The sequence below is a fragment of the Schistocerca serialis genome, chromosome 6 (genome assembly GCF_023864345.2).
Source record: "Schistocerca serialis cubense isolate TAMUIC-IGC-003099 chromosome 6, iqSchSeri2.2, whole genome shotgun sequence".
NCBI lineage: Eukaryota > Metazoa > Arthropoda > Insecta > Orthoptera > Acrididae > Schistocerca > Schistocerca serialis.
This window is the reverse complement of record NC_064643.1, coordinates 332,956,194-332,977,520: the sequence shown is the minus strand read 5'-3', so window position 1 is coordinate 332,977,520 and position 21,327 is coordinate 332,956,194. Positions and strand designations below refer to the sequence as shown.

Below are 21,327 nucleotides of genomic sequence, written 5' to 3'. Positions count from 1 at the left end.
GAAGGCCAAACTGTCCAACATGATTTCCCACTATTCTCCCTTTGAGTCTTAACAAAATAAGATCAATTCATTGTTATAACATGCTTTAACGTGGTGTGTATGAAGGCCAAACTGTCCAACATGATTTCCCACTATTCTCCCTTTGAGTCTTAACAAAATAAGATCAATTCATTGTAGTGACTCCCAACAATTAGTGTTGTCAGGAAAGTTCTAATACACAGAATATTTCATAAGGCCAGTGATACAGCAGCTCTGAAACTGTATTGCTGTGCCTATTACTGTTAGGGGTATTTCTTATGTACTCCCTGGGTGAAAGGATAATGAACTTATTGTAGTATGATTCATGAACAATAGTAGTTCACGCATGTCAAGGCACAAACGGAAATTGCATTGTTGGCGGTTCCAAGTGACAATTGTGGCATATGCCCATGTTTTCCACTTGAAGAAAGTGTGTATTCTGCAAATTATATCTCTCATTTTCTTATGCAGAATTTATCAATTACCACCTCCATCAGCGATGACAACTCATAACAAATGGAATAGAAATTCACTAAACAACTTGCATTAGCTAAGGCATTCACAGCAGACAGCTCAGAATACTTCTAAACGCTCATTGGCTGTCAGAGATTGTGTGAATTAGATGGGCAGAACGAGCCTAAACTCGACCGCCTTCATTCGTGACTCCAACTATAACAGCAATATGGGAGAAGGTGATTCTCTGTCAGTACCTTTTTTTTCAGAATCTATGGTAAAAATGAAGCTATCCATGGTTTTTAAGTTCCTAGCTACAAACTAAATCTCATATCTCTCTCTCTCTCTCTCTCTCTCTCTCCCCCTCCCCCCCTGCCCCTCCCCCTCCCCCTCCCTCTGTCTCCCCTTTCCCATCCCCATTTCCCACCCACAACCTCATAGGAAAGTTTTGCCAGTTTACATTTCTGTTCATGTTATCCATCAGTTTTGTTTCTACATTTTAGTATTTTTGTAATTAATTATCAAAAAATTAATATTTTGATGAATATTTGTGTTAATGTAAAGAGATTTATTGTAATGCTTTCAGGGTACTCACCACAAAAATAAAACTTGCGCACATGAAGGACTGGACTGCTACTTACTTGATAGCAATGGTTATATAGTGATCTCAGAGACGCTGGAACATACTGGACAATTTTTTGGGGAAGTGGAGGGTGCTGTGATGAAAGAAATGGTGGAGCAAGGCATTTTCAGAGAAATTCCAATCTATGATTATCAATCATTGTGCTTCACCATGGTCCCAGACAGTAGTGCTGCTGGTGGACTCTGGACAGTGAGTGTGAATCTTAGTACTAATTTCAAGAATAGACTATTTAGGATCCTAAATCAATGGATTTTGAATTGTAGACCTAACTATGTAGAAGGATGGATATATACTGATGACATAGGAGAATCACTTAACAGCAGACGGGCATAAATTCCTTGGGATCCAATTGCACTGCAATTTAAAATAGGGTCAATATATAGATAATCTTATAAAGAAGCTCAGTTCAGTATGTTTTACTCTTAGAAGAACTGAGTGGTTATAATTAAACTGACTGTGTTCAGAGTGCTGCATTGTTGACTGTATACATCGCAGAATGCAGGGAACATCGTGAGTATGTTAATTAATCAGTGCAGACATGGAGTATGTTGGAAAAATTAATAGTTCCACTTTCTGCCAGCACGTGAAAATATGGTGCTGTAGGCAGTCAAAATGTGAAGTGTTTCCTGTTTTGTTGCATGGCTACACACGTTGTTTTCTTTTGTGAAGGGACTGTTGGTGTAAAGGGTTAAGAAGGTTGAAGTTTTCTGTATGAAAAGCAATGGCTATTGAGAAGAAAGACCATGCACTGCTGATAAAGTTGTTTTATGAGAATGGCAGCAATAAAAGTGCTGCATTGTGGCATTATCGCCTGCAGAAACGGCTGCATAAAGCCTGGCTGCCAATAAATGGGCTAAAGAATGTGATCAAGAAACCTGAAGAAACAGATGAGTTAGGTGGTGCATCTAGGAGAGGGAGGTGGTCCATTCCCATGTCAGTTGTTGATGAAGTTGCTGTAACTATAGCCGAGCGTGTCCCAAATTCTGCAGCCAGTGCTCAAGCTGTATCGTGAGAATTATGTCTACCTTGTGACCATTTGAAAGGATTTTTGATGCATTTTACACTGGTATCACTAAAAGATTTAGAATGTGCACCAAATAAAGCCCCAAGATAGGATATAATGCTGTGACTTTGTCCTTCATTTTTTTGACACACACATATATGGATGACGTGGCAGGGAATACTCTTTGTACAGAATGAGGCACTTTTTACTTTTCACAGAACAGTGAATGTGCAGAACTGTCACATATGGGGTTCTACTCCACTGCATGTTGTGTAGGAACATCCACTCCACTCATCTACATTTACATGTATACTGTGCAAATCACATTCAAGTGCCTGGCAGAGGGTTCATCGAACCACCTTCACAATTCTCTATTATTCTAATCTCGTATAGTGTGCGGAAAGAATGAATGCCTATATCTTTCTGTACAAGCTCTGATTTCCCTTATTTTATCGTGGTTATCATTCCTCCCTATGTAGGTCGGTGTCAACAAAATATTTTCGCATTCGGAGGAGAAAGTTGGTGACTGGAATTTCGTGAGAAGATTCCGTTGCAACAAAAAATGCCTTTCCTTTAATGATTTCCAGCCCAAATCCTGTATTATTTCTGTGACACTCTCTCCCATATTTCGTGATAATACAAAACATGCTGCCTTTCTTTGAACTTTTTCGATGTACTCCGTCAGTCCTATCTGGTAAGGATCCCACGCCTCGCAGCAGTATTCTAAAAGAGGACAGACAAGCATAGTGCAGGTAGTCTCCTTAGTCATCTTATGTGACTGTGTGATGTGGTTTCACAAACTCCTTCATTCTCAGTCTGTTTTTCATCAAGCAAGGGGTACAGCGACATCTGCACATTACAAGGACCTTCTTGTGGAATACATGATTCCAGCTTTGCAAGAATCCAGCTGTCTCCACACTACTACTTTCATGGTAGATGGCGTAACACCGCATGTTGCCATGTCACTTGCCTGGTGAAAGATTTGCTTAGAGAAACCTATGGTAATTACTGCATCATCTCTAGGAAATTTCAAGACGTGTGGCCTTTGGACTCTTTCTGATCTGAAGGCTAGCACATGATGACATATCGCTCTGATTACACCGGATGTGTTCTGAGCAGCTGTCAACTGTGCCATGTTAGAGATGCAGCATTTTGTTGAGTCATGAGAGCATATTGAACACATGTTGTAACATATGACTATATACTAATAAACATGCCAGATCCACTGTTACCATGTGTTTCCTGTAACTACATCATATTCTGACTGCTTACAGCACCATATTGTCACCTCGTGACACAAAGTGGAATTAGTGTTTTTTTCCAGCATACTCTGTGAGTGCACTGATTAATGAACATACAAATGCTGTTTTGGCATCCTGTGATACATACTGCTTGCACTGCAGCCCTTGGAACACCATCAGTTTAATAATAACTACCCAGTATCTGTCATTGTGCTGACAAAAAGACAAGAGTGATAGCTTCATTTCCTGTTGTCTTATTGACCTATATTCTGAAGCAATGTAGTTAAAGTGAATGAGCTCTATGCTCAACTGAAGAGAGCAGAAGAAATGTCATAGAAAATAGATAACCCAAAGCAGAGGACTCTTCAGCCATTGCCAGTCCAATTTTTCTACTCACTGCATTCTCCACAACTCTTATTTATTTTACACTTATGGAACATTGGATCTGTAGTGGAAAATCATAATGTCAGACATAGTCCAACAGTGGGTAAGAAGTGGTTAAATATAAAAATTCTTGCACTATCTTCCCAATACGTCAGTTACTCAATGGTTTTTATTTCTGGCAATGATCATTTTCTGGTGAACTGTGATGTGCACAATTACAGGACACAAAAGAGAATTGTTATGTACATTTTCCTCCTCCTCCATGGTTCACAGTGAAATTACATGTACAAGTGTGAAGGTGTTCATAAGCCACTATGCAACATAAATTAAGAACTTTGTAATACCTACCAACGCAAAAGATTATATGGTCATCTAGAATCAAAGATTGAAATTTACTGTTAGCTATACTGCAAGTAGAAATGTCTGTTATAAAGCTAGGGAACAAGCAATGGTGTATTGAAAACTGGCCTCTGTTATTACGGATGAATGTAATTATTTTCTCACAATGTAACTGAGGTGTTGAATCAGCGATAGGCATGTAAAAAGGACTGAGCATGTTGCTATTTCTGAATAAATCCTCCTTCAGAGGTAACAGAATACTCATAAATACACACATCTAGCTGACTGCATTGCACCGACACTTCACTGCAGGCCAGGTTGTTTGACCTTGATACCCATTAACCCCCACATCACACCCACCTCCAGCCTCTCCACATTCTCCATCTCCCATGGTTCTCTCCTCATTTCTGCCCACATCATTGTGTGCTGTACCCAACTATCTGGGGTTAGAATGAGTTCGCTGGTGCCACATGCATATCCTGTGCATCTGCTACTTGTCGTCCCAGCCATCAGCCACCTTCCTCCACCCTCCCACCTACACCCCACCTGACAACCCTTCACCCAACTCGAGCTGCAGTCTCAGCACAATATACTCAGTTGAGACTGTGTAGCCATGCAGGTGCATGTGTAGCTCAGAAATAGTATTCATCTAAAAGGTAGCAACATGTGCCTATTGATGACTCGGTGCCTCATTTGTATGATGTGAACTCCTTCCATTATACCATAGTTGTAACTGTTTTCTTTGAGAAATACAAATGTAATCAATGAAATGTTGAATTACAAATAGAAGATAAACAGCAGCTATTTAGTATAAATGTGGAGGCAGAAGATTTTTATCAAAGTAATGTCAGGGTGTGGGCTCAGTTTCACAAATACACTAATAGTGCCATCTACTGGTATGACCAAAGCATTACTCCAAAAAGCTGAGTGCTCTGTATGAAACAGTGAATCTCAGTCTCTGATGTAGCACCAGTTATACCACTTACAGGAAAAATTATCATTTGATAAAATTCTCTTGCACCTCCAGCCACATAAGTTGGCTTAGTAGAAGGAACGAGAATTGATTGAATGTTACATCTCAGATAGTTCTGATGGAAGGCACCTAGAGTTAATTATGTCCAAGCTTTGCCTCGGTCCTCACAGTAACATTCTCAACTAGAATAGATGAATGTAACGCAGCAGTTATTTATAATTTATTTCTAAATCCAACTGTCTCTTATGAGATACTTTTGTGCCCAATAATAAAAAAATGAAAAGTCCAGGATGGAATAACAACATTATGTAAAGGATAAATTGTCACTCACCACATAGAGGAGCCATTGACTCACAGACAGGCACAATGAAGAAGACTGCTAAGCACTCAAGTTTTTGTACAAAAATTCCATCTTCCAAAATAGAAAATGCACATACATTCACACACACGTAGGAACTCCATGAAGGTGCTGGGGCCTTTGCCACTGTGAAACACCCATCTTGTACTGAACAAGGGTTCATAGCTCCTAACATACGCAAATTAGAGCCAATGTTCACTAGACAATTTTTTTCTTGTTTTGGTCCATACTGTGTTCTCCCAAAGCATGGAAAGCAAAGAGCCTGCAGTAGAAAAGATTTGTTTTGCATTATCAAAGATGAAGAAATGCTCATTGATTGTAAGGCATGCATTTAGAGCACATTTTTCCTATACTTTTTTGCTTGGAATGATCATTCTGAATATTGACCATTCCTCCGGGGACACACTATATTTTGGCTATTGATAGACATACTCATTAAGCTGAGGTGATACCAGTCAGTGACATCTTGTCAGAAACAACAGCAAGGACCTTTTGAATGATGTGGATTTCCTGTTTTGCCTGACCAGCTCATGCTGCTACTGATGGAGGGAATCAATTTGAATTGGCATTGTTCCCCTCAAACTGTCCAGGTTCTATGAGTTTCAGCATCACCATGTAACCAGCTATTATTCCACAACTAATGGGATGGTGGAGCACTGGCATAGGCTGCTCAAAGCCACACTTGTCTGTGGGGGGAAGGGGGGGGGGGGGGGACAGCTGACTGCTGCATTGCACTGATCCTACTGGAACTCTGCACAACTTTCAAACCAGACATTGGAGCACTGTCAGCTGAAATGGTGTATGGGGAGACTTTAAGCACACCGTAGGAGTCTCTTTCCACACGACAGCTGTCAGTTGAACCAGAGCTACCACTTTTACTGCAACATGTTGACAACCAAATCTCTAAGCTATGCCCTTTGTCAGCATCCAACCATGGAGGCCAGAAAGATTTTGCTCACAAGGATTTTTATATGTGCTTGCATGTGAAGCTGAGGATAGGTGCTGTCTTATTCTGGATCTTTTTTAGTACTCAGGGTGATGAACATGTGGTTAATAATGTGCAATGTCAAACCAGTAACAGTATCCCTAGAACAGGTTAAAATGCCATATTTGCTGGCACCAGATGCCCTATGTGATAAGAAACCTGAAAAGCCATGTCATTGACTTTAAACAAAACTAGTATTTGGTCTAGCCACTCAACCTGTGTCACCCTAGTCTCAGTAAACAAGTTCACCAGAGATATCAGCAGTTTATACTAAACCAGGATGACAGATACAGTGCAAATATCCACGTATTTTGGGAGCTCTGCTCTATGGCAGTGGTGGGGGGTAGGGGGTGGGGGCATAGGAGGTGAGCTGTGTGGATTGCATCAACTTGTGGCAATGATTAAAAGTGTATATGTTGTTCTTTGGTCTACTGTCCTAGCTTTGCCTGTTGTGTTTTCTCTTAGGTTTTTGGCAGTTTCTGTTTTTCTTACTGTTGTCAAATTGTGTTTTTGAAAACTGAAAATAATAACAGTTTATTTGCTTATGGGAGTATCAGTGAATTATTAGTGTGTGTATTATGGAAGAATCCTATAGATCTTTATTTTTGCGGTAAATGTAGTTTTTTTAATAAAACTATAATCTTTTGAGGAAAATTGTAATATTTAAGTGATGTGAACAGTGCACTGCCCCACACACATGTATTATTGATAGACATTATTAGTTTACTCAATTACTAGATTGAAGTTTCAAAGGAAGGAAAATTCACTGAAAAATATTCAAAATTGAGAAATATGTATGCAAAACTAAAAGGCTGTCTAAAGATTGAAGAGAGTAGTTAAAAATTTGTAATTTATTTTGTGTATAGAGTTCTACAATACATCATAACATTGGCTGTTATATAACAATACATGCAGTGGCATAAGCTTTTAGTCATGCATTTCTGAGTCTGATAATCCAAATTGCCTGTTTGCTGAAGCAGGCATCCAGGTCATATGTATAGTCTTCTACAGAGTGCGACTGAACCATTTTCATTGTACACCATATCTTGTCAGGCGACCACTGGACCATTGAGCATTTGTTGCTGAAAAATTTATAAAAAAGTGGCAGGTCACCAATAACAACACTGTGTGCATTTCTCATACACTTTTTGCTTGGTTAATGGAGAGTGTTCCTGATAAGAAAATGATTCTCCCTTGGATATGAAAGTTAAACAAGTTCTGTATTGAAATATGAATCTTTTGCACACAAACACTCTGCTACACTACATTCGTCTGACAGAAGTGTGAAGAGAATTCTGCACAGAGATCTGTGAACACATCACATCAAATTAGTACTTTTTGCTACCATAAAATCATGTTTGATGATTTATTCATGAGCCGCTGCAAATACTCAATTTTTTCCATTTTCTTTTCTTTCCATTTTTCCTGCCCTTTTGCCCTTCATCCTTTTAATTTTTTTATTGGCACTGTTATTAAAGTAATGGAAATGTGTGTTCAAATTTTATGTCAGAGAAATAAATTTGTCTTTCCTTTTTGAAATGCCCCTTGTACATAATTTTCCTTGCAATTGATGGACAAAGAAAAAATATGAATGTTTCTGTACCTTTAAATATGACAAAACCATTAATTTCTGTATATTTAATCATTGACTAGAAAACAAATCCTTTCTGGCTATAAAAATGTGTTATTCTGAGCACTTCATTCTGTTTTGCAGCCTGTTGCATATGCGCAGTGGCTTATCAGTGAGCTACTGTTGGCTTTGCTCCGAATAAATGTACAGCAGCTCTGGTCTCTAAACTCGGCAACAGCCACACCTCTTGGTAAGCTGTTCAGAATTTCAGACAATAATTAAAAAGCTAATTGCTGTTAAGACTTTTCCTTGTTGGCTGCAATCAATAAATTGTGTTGTGTTGTCTTTAAGAATTTTTGAACGTAAATGAAATGGCACAGATTTTAATGTTTAGCTTTGCTGTACTTCTTTCCTGTGTACTGAAGTGTAATAAGTCTGGTGTAAGAAATAATGACAAAGTCATTATTATTGTTACTTAACAAACCGAGCTAGCAATTAATAATGTCATACTACCTTAAGAGTTTGAATTTGGTTACAGCATGATTAATTTCATGTCAGTGGGCATGAAAGGGAGGCATTAATTCAAAAAGAAGTGAGACAGCATTGCAGCCTATCCCCATGTTATTCAGTATGTATGCTGGGAAAGCAATAAATGAAACTAAGTCAAAACATGAAATTCAGGGGGAAGGAATAAAACCTTCAACATTTGACAATGACATTATAACCACATCAGAAATTACAAAGGACTTGGAAGAACAGTTCAGTCATTCATTCATTAATGAATAAACTTACACTTATAGCATGTGACTGCACTCCACTTGTAATGATATTGGATTGTACACTGTTGACTGATGACCTCAGATGTTAAGTCCCATAGTGCTCAGAGCCATTTGAACCATTTTGCACACTGTTAATACATACACTTGCAGTTTGTCAGTCTAAACATGATGGTGCTTGCATCCTGGCCAGGTCTTCAGTTTACTTTGATGTGTATTACATAACTGAGTGGATGATGTTTCGAAAAGAACTTATATAATAAATAATATAAATAAAAGTGAAACAAAAGTAATGGATAGTGGACAAAGTAAATCAAGTGATGCCGAGGAATTAGATTAATAGATTGGATGCTGAAAGTTGCAGATATTTTTTATTTTAATGGGCAGTTAAATACTGAAAAACCACAAAGTAGAAGATATTCCAATTACATTCTGGCAATTGCAAGATAAGCCTTTCTGAAGAAGAGAAATCCGTGAATGTCAAAAATGTGAGATGTCATAAAGCTCTAATTATCACTCTGAAAAAATCTAGCAGTGACCATGAATTTTGATCACCCTTCTGTTGATATTCGCCCTTCGGTGTGACATGTTTTCTATTGTTGCACGACGTGGTGCTGACTTTGGTTGTGGATGCCTTCTTTTCTGCTGTTCGCGAAAAGTGCACCTCAAAAATCACCTCAACGTCATTTAGGAAATGCTTTCTTCATCTGTGAAAATAAGAAGAAATTTGTGGCAGCTATGTCAAGAAATTGTGAGAATGAGAGGTAAGGTAAAATTTTTTAACCCACCTGGTTAGCCGTACATGTTCAAGCGCCACTTCCGAGACAGGGAGATGTGCCAGCCCCTGATCGAATCAGCCCAGTGGGTTAATGACAAGGGTCAATGTGCCTGCCTACCTGGATATGGTTTTTAGGTGCTTTTTCACATCCCATGAGGTGACTAATTGTCTGGCATCCAAAGTCTTGCCTCAGTTATGCAATTCACAAACATTTAGAAAACTTTCACATGAATAATGCTACTCGCAGACAGTTGGAACACACACATTCTGTCCCGGGGCTAACGTAGTGGTGATAGGAATGGCCTCTGACCATCCCTTAAATTAACTGTGCCAAATCTAATAGTCATGCCAACCATGCACTGATGTGGGACAAGGAAGGAAGGAACAAAATTTGATACCCCAAAGAAGCAGCATATGTGACTGTGTCATGTGCTGAAAAAGCTGGGACATAGTTGTGAAGCAAAAATACCTTCCTCGGAGAGCTTCCCTTGGTGCTTTGATGTGACAGCTTTTTGTAACCTCATCATGAGGTTTTGGGAGTATGCTCCTTTGAAAATTTGCCCCTTATGAGCATAATCTTTTAACATCACACCATGTCAGTCACAAAAAGCAATCACCACCATGTCTGATGATGGTTGGATCTTACCACTGCTTGTTTTGCTCATTTGTCTTGGGGCCTTGTGATACACTGAGAACTTCTCTATGTGATTAGGCATCAAATCAAAACATCTGGATTGGCCTGACACAGATGCAATGAACATGCAGCTGCCTTGTTCATCAGGCTTTTTGAAAGGTGTTGTGTACATAGTTCTGCGTAGTCAGCGCGTACACAACTTTCCCAATAGAGTGCGCCCCGCTAAGCACAACAGCACAGGCGCAGCGCTTGTCCGTCTCCGCACTATGAGATGGCACTGCCATAAAGACGGACCAAATTCTGCTTCTGCCCATCCGTGTATTAATATGTAATGCAGCCAATGAGATTGCTGCTAACGTAGAACCTTTTCTCCTTGCGGATCACACTTGCGCAGTGATAGCTGAACGCGCGAGGTATTATAACGAGTGTACAGACCTCCGATTAGTCAGTCTGCATTAGTCTGTACCGGTCTGCATTAGTCTGCATCAGTCAAGTTTCAGTCTGCGCCTAATAAGATTATCATATTCCTGTACATAGCCATGAAGAGAAATGCATAGACACTTTGTCAAGTATCAGAGATATGTGAGAATAAGATTAACGTACCAAGACCAAAGGAACTTCAGATTGTCAATTGAAAATAGCATCCAGAACCAAGTTAAGTTATTTTTATGCTTGTTATTATTTTAATAAATGTCTTTGAAAATTAATCAAGTTCTGTTTAAAGTTGGTCACTGTCAATCTGCTACTCCAAGCATGCAAGTGGCATTTCTATCGTCTGACCTAACGGCAGAAGATAAACATGCCACGATAACACCACGAGACATATTGCTGACACTCACCTACTTCGTTAGAGCAACAAGTCAAATAATCTGATGGTGTGTGTACCGAAGGTCTTACAGTACGCACACCACAAAAGGGATGTTGTTATGTATGAGTGACCGGTATCTTCTTTCTACAACACAAATGCACAAGTGGAACTCAGAAAGTTCAAAATTCATGCAAGACGCCAAAAAACTGACCTACAGCTGATTTTCACTTTATCCCTATCACCTTAACTGAGATGCAACAGGCTTTGAACACCAGGGCCTCCACTTCTCTTTTGATTCCTATTTATTCACAGAGAGATTGTCGCCGCCCTCCCCCCACCATGCCCATTTGTCCCAGGGGCTGACAACCATTCAGTTTACTCCCTTTAATCTACAAACCAACGAACCCTTGTCCTTCATCAAGACTGGGTTGACCCCACTGGAAGTGTCCGCACTACCTAACCACTGCTTCAGGTGATGGTGCATTATTGCTGTACACTCTCACCAACTCAGCATGGATTTATCCCCTCAAATGCAGAAAATGGATTCGATGGATAGATCAGATAGGTAATGAAAAGATAATGAATGAAACTGAGGAGAAAAGATCTTTACTGCACAACTTGACTAATAGAAGGGATAAGCTGATAGGAAACATTCTGAAGCAAGAAGGAATACTTAATTTGATAAAGAAGTGAAGTGTGAAGTAAAAACTGTAGAGGGAATCCATGACTTGAATGCACAAAACAGTTTCAGACAGATGTAGTAGGGACTATTTATGCAGATAAAAAAGGCTTTCACAAGACAACTGGTGTGGAGAGTTGCACCATACATCATCAGATTGGTCGCTACAGGAACAAAAACATAAAAGTGAGAGTTTCCAGTGCTGTGTCTTCGATTATAATACTCTGTGGTAAGTAGACGTTCTGTTCCCAGTATAATACTTTGCGAGGTAGTGTCATCTGAAAATATTCTCTGCAGAGACTATTTCTATAACACTGTCACTCTGAAATGATATTTTAAATTTATTAAAGGACATACGACTTCCAGTCATACAAATTAATATACCAAGTGTCTTTCCTGAGAATCTTTGGACACATTTTCTGTGGTGTTTCAGTAGAAATTTGAACTTTTATTTCTGCAGTGTGTTAATAGGATCAACCCAGATGAATATCGCTCATCACACTTCCAAGTGACGCTCAATGGCAGTGGAAAAAGTCAATCAGATTTGCATTAGAAACAAAATACTTTAAGGCAAAATTTTATGTATTTATTCCTTATAGCTAGTGTAGATTCTTGTACCACAAGGAAGTAAGGAAGAGGATGTTGTTATGGGTGACTGGTACCCTCTTTCTACAACACAATTGCACACGTGAATTAATACAGTTCTTATTTATATGAACTTTTATTTATCTTGAATAGAGTCCATGTGTTCTGGTACAAGCTCATCAGCTATAGTCCTCCTGCAGGCAATGTCAGTAATATTGCTATTACAAGCTTTAGTCACACTGCTAGTCCCGCTATAATCACTAATCTGGTTGCTATGTACTGTTGTAGCTTGTGACATGAACTGGGCCAGCTCTGAAAGTGAATGGCGGATGCCAAACTGGATGAGTGAGTCAGTGAGGCTTTCTGGTCAATGGTGGAGGCCTAAATACATACTGTCGAGAGGGCATTGGTGGCATGTTGCTTGCAGGTGTGTCTCTGCCCTCTTATGTGATAGGTGCACTTGATCCAGCACCTACTAATTGATCTTCACTTCATCTCTGCTGACCAGTGTGCTGGTGACAGCTTATACCAGCACATTACTACCCCCGCCCCTCCTCCACTGCAATGCTATGTTGTTGTCTTGTAGGGAGGGGGGAGGCAGGATGCTGGATGTAGAGATGGGCCGGGAGCCGTGAGGTTACTGTGGAGGATGGTGTACTGTCGACGTACCCTGCCACCTGGCTTGTGAAGCAATAGGAACATCCTCCGGAAAACTTTTTCCCAGAAACCACAGTTGCCATAAACCCTGAAAAGAACAAGATCACACAGCACAAAGTGATACTTGAGGGCCATTGGCAGCACCGAATGCTGCGGTGGGTGTAGCAAGTGTAGCAGCATCCAATAGCGGTGGCCATGCAGAAGTTCCACCAGTGATGGTCCGTCTCGTTGGTGGGAGTGATAGGAGGTGAGAAAGAGTTGCAGTGCCTGTTTCCATGTGTGGGTGGTGTGAAGCTTGGCCATCTGTTGTTTAAAAGTGTGTACGAAGTGTTCTGCCTCTCTGTTGGACAGGGAGTGAAATGAGCCTTGTTAGATGACAAATGCTGTTTCTGTCACAAAACTCTTCAAAGTCATATGAAGTGAACTGTAGTCCATCGTCCAACACAAGTACCTCTGGAGAACCTTCTATGCAAAATATGGAGGACAACTCTTGAATGGTTCTAAGTGATGTAGTAGAAGCCATAGGCACTGCAAATGGGAACTTGCTAAAAGAGTGTACCACTATGAGCCAAAGAGTATTCCAGAATGGTCCTGCAAAGTCAGTGTGCACTCATTGCCATAGTGACGGAGTCTTAGGCCAAGCTGCAAATGTCTGTTGTGGAGTGGATTGGTTTTCCACACATGTGTGACACTGTGCCATCGTCTGTTCAATGTGGGCATCCATGCCCTGTCAAATACGGTACCAGTATGCTAACTGTTTAGTGCAAACAATTCCCCAATGTCCTTGGTGGAGCAATTACAACATACCCTTTGCAACACTTTGGGGATAAGCACACGTGATTGTCCACTGTCATTTTGAACTAGAATCACACCCTGTTGAACTGAATGTACATGCCAATGTACAAAATATCGGCACACAACTGAATTCTGGACACTGTTCAATGACCAAGGCCAAGATGTGCAAATGTAATGCAACAAAATCTTCTGATCAGGGCCCGCGTCCATGGCCTGTGCAATTTTTCTGTACTGCAAGGGAAAAGATTCCAGCAATTCAGAGTCCAGCACATCGATTTGGCTTTGCCAACTAGTGTGTTGGTGACAGCTTATGCCAGCACAGATAGTGAAATGTGCAGATTAATGATATATAATAATAAACACAGCAAAAGACCTACTATGACTAGTGCTTTACCGCGTTGCATGGCAGTAGCGGACAAACAGTTCAGCATGGCCTAACACATGAGTTGGAGCAAGGAAAGTGTTCTATGAAAACAGAAAATTATACTGTAGTGGGCTGTATTAGTACTGTTGCTTTCAGCTAGTCTTCAATGCAACTGATAATGAAAATTGGTAAACATCTGTGCTTTGGACTATCTCAGTCTCATATGCCATATTGCACAACACAGTGTGTCTGTTTTCATCATACAGCTGTGCTACTTAGTTGTTGTTGGAGTACGGACCTGCCTTTTCTTTTGCTGTCCCTATTAATACATTTTGTTAAATAAAGCATATAATCTAGTTGGGACTGTTGTAAGAAAATAGGAACATAATATATCACTATAAAAAAATATTTTTATTATTATGAGTAACAAACTAGCATTTTCTGTTTGCACCGGGTGTTGCATGAAATGTGTGAGAAGCAATATTCGTTGAGAATGACCCCACCTACATCCTGCAAAAGTGGAGTTACAAATATCTGGCCAAACACCAGAGAAAATGCACACGATGATTCTTAGGACACCCGATTTCCCCCCCCCCCCCCCCCCCCCCCCCCCCCCCCCCCCCCCCCCCCCCAAGAACCATGGACCTTCTCGTTGGTGGGGAGGCTTGCGTGCCTCAGCGATACAGATAGCCGTACCATAGGTGCAACCACAACGGAGGGGTATCTGTTGAGAGGCCAGACAAACGTGTGGTTCCTGATGAGGGGCAGCAAGCAGCCTTTTCAGTAGTTGCAGGGGCAACAGTCTGGATGATTGACTGATCTGGCCTCGTAACATCAGCCAAAATGGCCTTGCTGTGCTGGTACTGCGAACGGCTGAAAGCAAGGGTAAACTACAGCTGTAATTTTTCCCAAGGGCATGCAGCTTTACTGTATGATTAGATGATGATGGCGTCCTCTTGGGTAAAATATTCCGAGGTAAAATAGTCCCCCATTCGGATCTCCGGGCGGGGACTACTCAAGAGGATGTCGTTATCAGGAGAAAGAAAAGTGGCGTTCTATGGATCGGAGCGTGGAATGTCAGATCCCTTAATCGGGCAGGTAGGTTAGAAAATTTAAAAAGGGAAATGGATAGGTTAAAGTTAGATGTAGTGGGAATTAGTGAAGTTCGGTAGCAGGAGGAACAAGACTTCTGGTCAGGTGGATACAGGGTTATAAATACAAAATCAAATAGGGGTAATGCAGGAGTCGGTTTAATAATTAATAACAAAATAGGAGTGCGGATAAGCTACTACAAACAGCATAGTGAATGTATTATAGTGGCCAAGATAGACCCGAAGCCCATGCCTACTACAGTAGTACAAGTTTATATGCCAACTAGCTCTCCAGATGATGAAGTAATTGAAGAAATGTATGATGAAATAAAAGAATTTCTTCAGATAGTGAAGGGAGATGAAAATTTAATAGTCATGGGTGTATGAAATTTGGTAGTGGGAAAAGGGAGAGAAGGAAACGTAGTAGGTGAATATGGATTGGGGCTAAGAAATGAAAGAGGAAGCCGCCTGGTAGAATTTTGCACAGAGCACAACTTAATCATAGCTAACACTTGGTTCAAGAATCATGAAAGAAGATTGTATACATGGAAGAAGCCTGGAGATACTGACAGGTTTCAGATAGATTACATAGTGGTAAGACAGAGATTTAGGAACCAGGTTCTAAATTGTAAGACATTTCCAGGGGCAGATGTGGACTCTGATCACAATCTATTGGTTATGAACTGTAGATTAAAACTGAAGAAACTGCAAAAAGGTGGGAATTTAAGGAGATGGGACCTGGATAAACTGAAAGAACCAGAGGTTGTACATAGTTTCAGGGAGAGCATAAGGGAACAATTGACAGGAATGGGGGAAAGAAATACAGTAGAAGAAGAATGGGTAGCTTTGAGAGATGAAGTAGTGAAGGCAGCAGAGGACCTAGTGGGTAAAAAGACTAGGGCTAGTAGAAATCCTTGGGTAACAGAAGAAATACTGAATTTAATTGATGAAAGGAGAAAATATAAAAATGCAGTAAATGAAGCAGGCAAGAAGGAATACAAACGTCTCAAAAATGAGATCGACAGGAAGTGCAAAATGGCTAAGCAGGGATGGCTAGAGGACAAATGTAAGGATGTAGAGGGTTATCTCACTAGGGGTAAGATAGATACTGCCTACAGGAAAATTAAAGAGACATTTGGAGAAAAGAGAACCACTTGTATGAATATCAAGAGCTCAGACGGAAACCCAGTTCTAAGCAAAGAAGGGAAAGCAGAAAGGTGGAGGGAGTATATAGAGGGCCTATACAAGGGCAATATACTTGAGGACAATATTATGGAAATGGAAGAGGATGTAGATGAAGATGAAATGGGAGATACGATATTGCGTGAAGAGTTTGACAGAGCACTGAAAGAACTGAGTCGAAACAAGGCCCCGGGAGTAGACAACATTCCATTAGAACTACTGACGGCCTTGGGAGAGCCAGTCCTGACAAAACTCTACCATCTGGTGAGCAAAATGTATGAGACAGGCAAAATACCTTCAGACTTCAAGAGGAATATAATAATTCCGATCCCAAAGAAAGCAGGTGCTGACAGATGTGAAAATTACCGAACAATCAGTTTAATAAGTCACAGCTGCAAAATACTAACGCGTATTCTCTACAGATGAATGGAAAAACTGGTAGAGGCTGACCTCGAGGAAGATCAGTAGAAATGTTGGAACACGTGAGGCAACACTGACCCTACGACTTATCTTAGAAGCTAGATTAAGGAAAGGCAAACCTACATTTCTAGCGTTTGTAGACTTAGAGAAAGCTTTTGACAATGTCGACTGGAATACTCTCTTTCAAATTCTGAAGGTGGCAGGGGTAAAATACAGGGAGCGAAAGGCTATTTACAATTTGTACAGAAACCAGATGGCAGTTGTAAGAGTCGAGGGGCACGAAAGGGAAGCAGTGGTTGGGAAGGGAGTGAGACAGGGTTGTAGCCTATCCCTGATGTTATTCAATCTGTATATTGAGCAAGCAGTGAAGAAAACAAAAGAAAAATTCGGAGTAGGTACTAAAATCCATGGAGAAGAAATAAAAACTTTGAGGTTCGCCTATGACATTGTAATTCTGTCAGAGACAGCAAAGGATTTGGAAGAGCAGTTGAACGGAATGGACAGTGTCATGAAAGGAGGGTATAAGATGAACATCAACAAAAGCAAAATGAGGATAATGGAATGTAGTCGAATTAAGTCTGGTGATGCTGAGGGAATTAGATTAGGAAATGAGACACTTAAAGTAGTAAAGGAGTTTTGCTATTTGGGGAGCAAAATAACTGATGATGGTTGAAGTAGAGAGGATATCAAATGTAGACTGGCAATGGCAAGGAAAGCGTTTCTGAAGAAGAGAAATTTGTTAACATAGAGTATAGATTTAAGTGTCAGGAAGTCGTTCCTGAAAGTATTTGTATGGAGCGTAGCCATGTATGGAAGTGAAACATGGACGATAACTAGCTTGGACAAGAAGAGAATAGAAGCTTTCGAAATGTGGTGCTACAGAAGAATGCTGAAGATTAGAAGGGTAGATCATATAACTAATGAGGAGGTATTGAATAGGATTGGGGAGAAGAGAAGTTTGTGGCACAACTTAACTAGAAGAAGGGATTGGTTGGTAGGACATGTTCTGAGGCATCAAGGGATCACCAATTTAGTATTGGAGGGCAGCCTGGAGGGTAAAAATCGCAGAGGGAAACCAAGAGATGAATACAGTAAGCAGATTCAGAAGGATGTAGGTTGCAGTAGGTACTGGGAGATGAAGAAGCTTGCACAGGATAGAGTAGCATGGAGAGCTGCATCAAACCAGTCTCAGGACTTCAGACCACAACAACAACAACGATTCTTAGGAGAGGCATCAGGCATAAAATAGATTCTAAACCTACCATTAATTATACCTTTATAAAAATAATGTAAATCACTATAAATCTAATACATCCAGTAACACCAACCACTAGTTAATTCTTTGAATTTAAATTTGCTCAGTTGAACTAATTCTGGGATGTTTGTTCTTCTGTGTATGAGGGATATTTGCTTACAGAAACTTGAAGTACATATCAGTGTTTTGTTTTATATATCTTTAACGTATCCATTAGCCGGTATTGCTTTTTTTATTAGCCTGTATCCATATTTGGTACAATAAAATGATATTTATAGCTATAAAAATGTCTATGCATTGTAATTAGAGGCCTCATGTTTCTGTATATGTGTATTATATTCTACAGAGTACTACGATGATGACTATCTGGAGGAGGAAGTCACTGAACAGCCAGAACAGAGTGAGATTGCTATCAGTGTAAATAGTGTGACAGTTTAGTGCAGAAGTTTTATCCCATAATTGCAATAACAATGATTGCAGTTTAGTACCCAAGAGTTTTCAGTCCAGATAATTAAACCAACATTGTGACATTTGGCTCCACCTGAAATGTGTTATTTTCTTTCCCAAATTTGTGGTTTGGAAAACTATCTTGCAGAGAATGTTTGCTTGATTTTGGATCTGAGTAGCTGTGTAGTTATCAGATCCTGTGTGCCTTCCAGTGGTGCTTAGCAATCAAAAAGAAACCTCACTATAATATCCTGGATATCTAACATTAAGAATTTTTTTATACTGTGAGTGGCTACTGATGATTTTCCATATTCGGTATTCCTTCCACAAGTATTTAAAAATAGTACTAAATGTCTCATTTCCGACATGACGATAAATGTTACTGAGTGACTGTAAAATCCAAGTGCTGCTGGACACATCACTCAGAATTGATACCCATTTTGATGCCCATTTTAATGGTCTAACTTTATTTTAAATCAGTTTTGATATAAGAGAAACTTAAGATTGTTTATAATCACAATGTAGTCTGTGTCCTTCTCTTTATATATTTCCAACTTTATTTTTGGGATGTGTAGCTAAAATCGCCTAGGCTAAATACAGCTTGTTGTATGTTTCATGTAATGCTTACGGTTCACAAAATGTTGTTAAAAGTGTAATTTTCTTTGTCCAAACTATACTGCATCCTTAAATTAGCCTGTCAGCAACCTGGATACTGGCAAAATGAAATGTTGACTCAGTCTTTGGAAAATACTAACAAGGGAAATAAGAATCAGCCTGTAAAACACAAAGATTCACATTCAGTTATGGGTTTTAATTCATTTGGGAGGTTTAAACAAATCCACACATGACAATATCTCTACCAGAAATCACTTGCATGCTTCATTACTCATATTATGGAAATGTGACATGAATTCACAACTTTACTTACTGTAAAGTCACACCAAGGTTTTATTTTCTGTTGCTGCCAAGATCCCAAGTACTCTGTTATTATTGCAAAGGTCAGCATTGCCTGTCACAGTAATAGTATAGTGGGTATCTTATAAAATATAAACGTATTAATAAATTTGATTTAAAAAAGAATTAAACTTCAATATGTGGCTCTCACATCTGTCACAAGATCACATTCTGTGTGGGACACACACAGCAGGATCCAACAGCAGTCCCAAGAGCCATATACTGAACATATCCACTAGGGAAGCCTAAAGAGTCACAAGAACCAAACTTACCTGTCTGCTAGTTTTTTGTTTTGGTTATTTTCATGACAATCTACTATAAATTTCAGGATGAAAGATAAGATCTTAGCTTCATAATATCAGTTACCAATATTTGTAATACAAAAGCACCAATGACATTTTTCATTCTACATTTCTGACCAGCTGTCAAGAACTGGCAGAAAAGTGTAGAATTAAAGCGCAATTGCTCACAAGAAATTTGAAGCTCTGTTATACAACCAATAAGGCCAGTGTTCATGATTCATGACAACATTAATGTGGCATATTTTGTCATTTAACAAAAACAATGACATAAATTTATGTACCTTTACCTGTGGCCCTCTGGATCTCTGTGTATGGAATCCTTAGTGATTCCCATAAAGGGGATTTTCATTCTCAAAAAACATCATAGTACAAGAGCATAATATATGTTTCATAATTCCACAACAGATCATTCTCAGTGATATGCATGTAATTGTATCCATGTGTCAGACAGCACTCCTTGAAATGGCAATGTGCTCTTCTGTCACGTGACACTACAGTGGAGTCCTTTTAGAGGCAGGGAAAACCCCTGATGATGTGATCTGAAGTGCATAGTACCATTTAATAAAAACATATTGTTGCTGTAATGTAGAAGCAATACTTGTACTTAACAATTATTGTAATTGTTTTTTGGTCTGCTTTACAGAAGTAGCCTGCAATATCTGCTTCTGCCTTTTAATATACATCTTGACTTGTTTCACATTCCTCAAGGCTCGTGATGAAATTTAAGGAACCGAAGTATAAATAAATAAATAGATAATGATAAAAAAAGCAGAAGTGAGAAACTGGCCTACCCTTTATCTAGGTTTTCAGAAAATGAGAGAACTGCGTAGTCAAATACCTGCTCGTACCCCTTCCTGTCCAGTATAATGAATAATAATCTGCATAAAGTTATATGTTTTCCTTATTTTTGTTATCTGAGTCAACCAGAAAAAATAAATATGTTTAATTTTTAGAAGCTAGTGCCATTTGGCAAAGAAGAAAATGTGAAACCAAATATTTTGTCTTGAAGATTTGTAATGGATTGTTTTGGAAGTTATATATCGCTGATAGGTGTGTTTTTGAAAAACAGTTAATGTAGTAATATTTATTATATGGTACTTTTAAAAAATTTGTTTTGCCTTCTTCGTGGTAATGAGCAGATATTTCCTCTTAGTCACTGTTAATTATTATAAAATAATTTCCACGTCTGTGTTGGGAAAAAAAACAACTATTATTCGTCAGTTAGTTATCTGAATAGAGAAGACACCAAAGAACTAAAAGTGCATAGTACACTAAATGTATGGCAATGATGAGGGGTGATTCAGGAGATCTTAGTCAAGTCAGTCTCTTATCATTGTGATCAAATGTGTTGTCTTAAGATGATTACTGGACTGTGGTTTCTTCTTTGTGATTGTTCATATGTATCACGTGACATTGTTTGTTACTAAAAATTCACTTAACATTTACACACAGTTCTTCCTTGTTACACAGTTAACATAAATAATTATATTATTTGTGAACAGATGACAGCCCCCCCCCCCCCCCCCCCCACCCTTCCTCCAGGAATGTAAAATAGAAATGCATTATTTTTTTATGTGTAATGCACTGCTGAATATTATGTATATTAAAAGGAAGTGTCTGATACGCATGGTGA

General features: G+C 39.4%; 1 protein-coding gene across 3 annotated transcripts in view; it reads left to right on the top strand.

The window, feature by feature from the left end:
- Positions 1-21,327, top strand: part of LOC126485146 (voltage-dependent calcium channel subunit alpha-2/delta-3-like) — a 324,602-nt gene that overhangs the window by 279,779 nt on the left and 23,496 nt on the right. For 2 of the 3 annotated variants that reach the window (XM_050108811.1, XM_050108809.1), the window contains 3 exons: positions 1,058-1,303; positions 8,112-8,217; positions 18,338-18,391. In XM_050108811.1, coding sequence (XP_049964768.1) covers positions 1,058-1,303; positions 8,112-8,217; positions 18,338-18,391 — 406 coding nt within the window. The remainder of the gene's footprint in view (positions 1-1,057; positions 1,304-8,111; positions 8,218-18,337; positions 18,392-21,327) is intronic. The other variant, XM_050108810.1, reaches the window with a different exon arrangement.